The 7,298-nt window shown below is 38.4% G+C and overlaps 1 protein-coding gene across 1 annotated transcript in view; it reads right to left on the reverse strand.

Annotated features, from left to right (window-relative positions):
* Nucleotides 1–1,876: 1,876 nt before the first annotated feature.
* The window catches only part of TMEM184A (transmembrane protein 184A), a gene marked incomplete in the record, with an annotated part of 30,667 nt that continues 25,245 nt past the window's right edge, over nt 1,877–7,298 (reverse strand). Inside the window, 3 exon segments of the mRNA XM_072417757.1 lie at nt 1,877–4,455; nt 5,763–5,960; nt 6,430–6,599. Of these exon segments, the coding sequence (XP_072273858.1) occupies nt 4,208–4,455; nt 5,763–5,960; nt 6,430–6,599 (616 nt within the window).

Raw genomic sequence — 7,298 nt, forward strand, 5'->3', positions numbered from 1 at the left:
TCATGGGTAAATAAGGCATCCCCCTGAAAATAAGCCCTAGAGCATATTTTGGCCTTCAAAAAAAAATAAGACAGTGTCTTATCATCGGGGAAACAGGGTATGTTGACCCAATGAATGTTGCTGAACATGTGTTCAGACCTACAAAGTCACCAGGACTAGTGAGGATAAAGCTCCTTAATGGGGACACAGACCACAAAAAGCCCCTGACATTATACCACATTCTATTCAAAACTAAATATAACGTTTAAGTAAAATTTAAATACAGCAATCACTCACTAGACCTCATATAATAGATGTAATATGGGATTCTAACAGCAGATGGCAGGGATGAGCTGAGATCAGCTTTCCATAATGCTGGTATACTTGTCATGATAACTAGACTATAAATTCAGTTCACAAATCTAAGTATCCTTATTGAAAACAAAAACACTGCTATTTTCCCTTGTGCTCATTGAAATTTTAAAAATTACAGTCACGGGGCTAAAAATAGGATGCTATATAGGAGGCTGGTGTCACAGGTGAATGTTTACCTGCCAAGGTAGATAGCATATCTCAACAACAGCAGGTCTTGTAGTATGTTCCCAGTATGTAGTGTGTATTACCTTCCAAAATTGGTCCAAGGAAGAACAACCAATAAAATTATCTATAAGGATGTGTGTGCCAAAAACTCGTAAAGGGTGGCTGATCAGGTTGAGTCCGGACCAAATATTGCCGACCAGATACAACTGCAGCATTTTATTATTATTATTACATGGTGTTAATATAGCGCCATCATATTATGCAGCGCTGTTCATAGCCCATAGTCATGATTTGCTGATTAAGAGAAAAAGGTGCCAGAACACACAGGACATTACCGCTTGGTAGGTATAGGGCTGTGTAGCTGCAGACACACCAGTGCCTATGGTGATCCTTGACACAATTATGCTTCTGCTAGTCACATATCTTCTTTGCATCTTTCCCGATGATCACCATTGGTATATGTAGCATTATGTGAACACTACCTTTACATTGTTGGTGATCATGGCTCCCGATTCAAGTAAATAAAGCTGCAGATTGCTCAAATAATTATGGTTCAGTGATCAAAGCACAGATCAATACTGTAAAAATCTGTAATTTGTAATATAGGGGTTACAAATGATCAGATGTATGCAATTGGTGAACAAAATAGTGGCCACATGCACAAATGTTTGCCAACACAGAAAAATTTTCAACAGGCCCACTAAAAGAAGGATTCTGTCATAGGTCTGTTTCCTAGCTGTGGTGGAAAATTGCAGGGTTTGCCTCGCTCAGGGACATAGAAAACCGCGTCTGTGTACCCGAGCAACAAACCATGCTTCAGGCAATACATTGTGGTTGTGGCCGTATCATGGTTCTTCCAAAAGCAGAACACTCCGAAAAGCAACTTCATGCCACGTTCCACTGCTGCCCCATACACAAAATAGTTCCCAACCGCTCCGATTTACTTGAAAGGGAGTGGTTGGCACCATGGTTAAGCCTATAAGCCTACAGTTCACCATGGTAATAAAATGACACCAAAGTCCTTTATCTAAAATTCTAAACACCATTTTAGGTACGAATATTAGTTAATGTTTTTTTTAATATAATTAAATTGCCCTTGAGAATTTTACGACTCTACAGTGTTGGAAAAAAACATCCGTAATACGTTGTTTTCTGTATTCCAGAAGAGCTGAAATGAGTCACATTATTATTCTGCGTCTGCCATCATGAAGAATGTCTGCGTCAATGGCTAATGGCAATCTTCTGCAGCTTAATTGACCTTGCAAGCAGTCTCGGTGTAAGCAATAAAATGATTTCACTTCATACATTTGCATTGCGTTTGCACAAGAGAAAACAAACCAATCATTTACACAAAATGTACTAAGAAAATTTTGGCATTATTAGAAAGTTATTTAAAAACACGAAAACAGAAAAACAACAATCTGCATTGCAAAATACAATAAACATCAAAAAAGACATTTGGCTTAGGTAATTAATAAAGACAAATGTAATAGGTTTAGTCTGAATATACCCAACATTCATTAAGTGACTACTGATGGGCGCAACTGAGCCACAAACAGGTCCTTTAAAGTGGAACTAAAGTCCAGCTTTGAAAGTTGGTGATCAGTCAGGTGATTATTGTAGAAAGGGATAGGCAATGTCCCTTCTGCAATAACTGTTCTTACCTGTCTTGATCGCCACCCGGCTGCCAAATCTGATGCCAGGCATACCCAGCAATTCCTGCTTTCCTTGCTGGTGCCAGGACTAAATGGATTCCCACGTGCCTGCACGGGCATTACATCATACTGGCTTGGCTAAAGATCGGTCTAGATTGTAATCTCTTTGGGGCAGGGTCCTCTTCTTCTGTGTCACTGTATGTTTTCGTCCGTCATTTGCAACCCCTATTTAATGTACAGCACTGCATAATATGTTGGCGCTATATAAATTATGTTTAATAATATTATTATTAATAATAATATATGGAAGGAAAGAGAGGAGAAGATCTGTGACAGGATGGGGGCAGGTGAGTATTGACTGGGTTTAGTTCCACCTTAACACCTATAGGCGTCCATTTTAATACACATTTAAGCCCATTAAAATGATGCCTTTATAGGTGCCCTAAATGTTTTTTAATAATAGAGGTATAACTGATTAGCAGCAGTTTAAGTCATACTGAAATAGTAGTGTTTTGCTCCAAAATGTCAGATATTGTAGCTCTAGATAGTTATGGCTATAGATGTTTGTAGCTAAAGACATCTGTAGCTGTAGCTCTGAATACAAGAAGGGTCTGGGGGGTATTGGGTGCAGCCAATGGTTTTACCAGCAAGAAGGAGAGGGGACAATTCTAGGTGCTGTAGGCGTGCAGACTATTCATGTTCATGCATGAGTAGTGTCAGTATACAGGAGCACACTGGAGGCTGCCAGGGTAAAGTAGGCATGCAAAAAAGAATAACGCATCAAAAGCTAAGATACATTTTTATGAATTGCTATTGGCTTTACGGACAACTTAATGCACAAAAATGCAATACAAAATGGACCTGTGACTTTCTCAGAAATGTAAGCAGCACCACTAAAATCATTTGAAATTATAACACATGTATATTTGTGTATTAAAACATGTGTTATAATGGAACACAGGCCAAAAGGGTTCTTTAGGGCCGGTTTACACATCATTTATATCCAGATTGGTGATTATTGAAGTCAGTGACAGCTTCAATATGTTTCATGACCAGTGATCCTTTTGGCCAGGGGACACATCCATCCCACTGATTGGACAATACAGGGGTAGCAGCACACAACAAGCCATTTCACAGCTATCCTCTAGTGTTAAAATGACAGTACTACACAGATGAGTGTTGCTATACTGGAGAAGTAAGGAAGCTGATTTTAAGACATATTAAAGAATTTACAGTAGCAGAATTAAAAATACATTTAATAAATATACAACTGCATTCATTAGTTGTTTATATCTGCATTGGGTACAGGTATAAACTGGTCATCAAAAAAGGGGTAACTACCCTTGCCACCTTTCTTTTTAAATATGCAAGTTCCCTGGCTGTCTGGTTCTTTCCAGGTCGAGAACATGTAACTACTGGATTTAAAAGTCAAATCATACCAGCCAGGTAACCAGCACTGATACAATGGTGACTCTTAATAGGTTCTTTTGAATCCTCTGAATTACCATCATACCCAACAAACCAACTGAAGTTTTACCCCAGCCACAATTTAGGATGGCATACATAGCTGCCAAGGTGAGAAGGAGGTAGGCAGCAGGAGTGAAGAAACACAAACTCTCATTTATAATGTCTATGTTTTTCAGGCACTTAATGGTGCTCAGTCATACAAACATCAGTCATGTGTCAAGGAGGAGCCATGACACTGGATAAGAAGAACAGGCTCAGATAGGCAAGTAGGGTCATGCTCTTCAGGCTTTGCCATCATCATCAGCAAGAGTACCAATAATTGGCTGCAAAGAGTTTTAGGAGTTTATAGACTTGTATTGCCATAAAGTTGCATTGGCCCAGACAAAATCCCAGTAGGCCATTCTATGGTGTTCAATAGTTCCATCATGATCCTGTGTTGGACTTGTTGGCCATCACTAGGTCCTTTACAGGATCCTTTTGCTTGAAATGTCAGTAAACCAAACCAGTTGCTGTAACTGGGGAAAGAAAAGTTCTATCTAGTGCTCACATTCAGCGGTTCGAAAGTCTTAGAGCTCATCATCTGAAATTATTAACATCATTTTCTCATTTTGCTTCCTTTTCTTGCCCGAATGCCCATTGGATGCTGCGACATGTCCGTTCTGTCCTTGTGATTTCTGCTCAGAGTCCTGCATTGATTGCTGGGTGTACTGCTGGTATGTGGGGGAGAAGTTATGGATTGCATCCTGTACAATGTCATGTGGGCTCATTGTCTCCTTTAAACCACTTGAGATGCTCTGCATTGGTGCCACATTGGCTGTTGGAAATGGAAAAGATGATTAGTGTTTGATATGAAATATACATACTTGTCATATTTACCCAATCATAACCAAGTCTTTTTACATGTGAATGACAGTATTAAAAAAAAAAAAAAAGGAATCTTGGTTTATATATTTGGGTCACACCAGAGGATGGAGCAGTGTCCCCATGTAACATATGTACCAAAATTGCTTGCTGTGGGAGACATAGTGACCTATTTTTACACACTTTACATGAGAACACTGTGCCATCTAGGGGGGATCAACACAAATGTACAAAAGATTATTTAAGAGCAAGTGACACATCATAACCAACTCAAAAGTAAAACATACTATAACCTGTAAAATGGAGGGAAAAGTTTTACAGCCTGAGCCAATGTGATTTTATTTTTTATCTTTAAGTAATAAAAAAAACACACATTAATTTTACTGACATTTCTATTGATTACAGTTTTACATTTTAACAGTGATGGCTGAATTTTGTGGTCTAGGCTTATACTTGAGTCAATGTGGTTTTTGCAAGTAAAATGAAGGTACATGTGGTTAAATTAGAGTACGTATGTATATTAAGTTTGTCACAAAAAAAAAAAAATTTTAGGAATGGAATAACTCCCAGGTATTTCCCCCAAACAGACAAGCGTTAGGAAAAAAAAAGCTGAACATATTCAGAATCACTATGAAGTCCCGGTCATGAATATAGTATAGAGTGTAGAAGACAGTAGACCATTCTCAGGCAAGTGTTTTACTTTGACAAAGATCCCACTTAAAGGATAACTACATTCTTAAATCCATGCCCAAAAATCCAGAAATGATAGTCACCAGTATTGTCTGTGGGTTCTCTGCAGTCGATCTTTTCACCATTAATGACTTCCCTTGCCTTGTTTTGAACCATGTTATAGAAGTATTCAGCAATGGTAGCCTACACATTTTCTCATGTCAGGTTTGTAATGAATCTATCATTCAAATGCATACTTCAAATGAGTCAATAGATATCATTTATTCATTTAACTTTGAGTAAAATGTTCCTCTTTTTATGTTTCCCCATAAGCTAAGAGAACACTGGCAGGTTAATTTAACCCCAGGCTTCTAATTCTGCCATCATCCATCCTACACCTCCCTATGTTCACCCCTTGCACAAAAGTGAGACCTCAAAATGACCATGGGAGGTAGGTACAACTACAAACAGGAGGAGAGCATTTTGCAACCTGAGTTTCCAATGAGTTATCAAAACATAACTAACATTTGTGGGCAGCCTAATAATTTACAATGAAGCCGGCTTCAGGCTCTTCATATTATAACAGAGTACCTGTTGAGTTTTCCTTCTTCTCTCTGTAGACCTGGCAGGTGAAGGCATAGCGCAGGGCAATGGCTGCAAAAAGCATCTCGATACAAATGATGAAGTTCTGATAGCCAGCAGCCACTGTTCCTGCTCCGACTGTGTTACCCTTAATAATCTGAACTTCTGGAATGGCCCCTGCTCTCTCCAGTATTGCCAGGAGCATTCCTAAAAAATAAATAACCAGAAAAAAAGTGGTATTAGATATCATACATCTGATCATTCAATAAGACACATGTTCCATTGACAGAGTAAAAAGCCCTTTGTATAGGATCTTATTCATGATGATCTACTTTGACAACCCTAGGCTACGGCATTAGAAAGGTAAGCACTGGCACATCTTTCAACCCGTTGACTCAGAGAATGTGCCAACACCTAACCTTCCTTACTTTTCATAATAAGAGTTTTGAGGCTACTCAGATTTTCCAGGGATCTTGGGAAGATACTGAAAGAAACTTTTAAACTCCAAAAAGTTTCCAAATTTCAATCATGCTGATACATTCATTTTCAATAATCACAAGTCATGTTTAAGTCACCAGTCAAGGGTTTTCCCATCTTTTAAATGACAGTAGAAAAAAAAAAAAACACTATACATGGATATGAGATGTCATAGCGAACACCTAACAATAGCACTCACCTTGCCAAAATGATAAAAAGATAACTGCTTTTATGGTAAGGAACTTCAACACAGGTTCAAAAGGGTTGAGCAACTCTTTGGTTGCAAAATAGAAGAGTAATAAAGCGTAGAGAGCCAAACTGACTGATATATTGTAGATGATTGTGATGTATAGGTAGCCACTCTGAACACTGCAAAGGAATAGAAATGTTAACTCATAAGAAACAAATTATAGACAATATCAAAGAAAGTACACAGTAGTAAAGGCTAAAGCAAAACTAAGCTTTAACATTCAGAAAAGCTCAGCTGCTTCTATGAGGAATTATATGCTAACAAATGTACATTGTCACATTAAACAGTGCTAATGATCCCAGTTATACGTATGATCTAAAGTTGGATTGTCCATTGTTGGTTTACCATTGCAGAGTCAGAGAAGAGATGCAAGTCCTAAAAGCACTACCTGGAGGCCTAGGTGGTCCAGCTTTAGATTCAATTATTGCATGAATCAGCACCAGGCAAGCACCACCTAAACATGCATCAGACCGTCATTTTTAGAAAGGAGTAACACACACAGGCAACCAATAAAAAAATGATAGAGGTATGAACATTTCCATAGCTATTAAACAAGTCCATCTATTATTCTACTGTACTATAAACTCCAGCAAAAATGTTTTATAGCTTGGAATGGGTAAGGTGATGATTAGGACTTCAGAGCCAGCTGGGTGAAATTTCCCCTTAAATGTAATTCCAGCAGCACTAGAAATTAGGGGAAAACAATAAGCTCACACTACTTAAAAAAAAAAGTGCCTTTCACACTTAAAAGATTTTCCTGATTGTGTCACAGACAGCCATGACAACTTGACAAGGTTGGGAATACTTTTTTACCGCAC

The sequence above is a fragment of the Pyxicephalus adspersus genome, chromosome 7 (genome assembly GCF_032062135.1).
Source record: "Pyxicephalus adspersus chromosome 7, UCB_Pads_2.0, whole genome shotgun sequence".
Taxonomy (NCBI): Eukaryota; Metazoa; Chordata; class Amphibia; order Anura; family Pyxicephalidae; genus Pyxicephalus; species Pyxicephalus adspersus.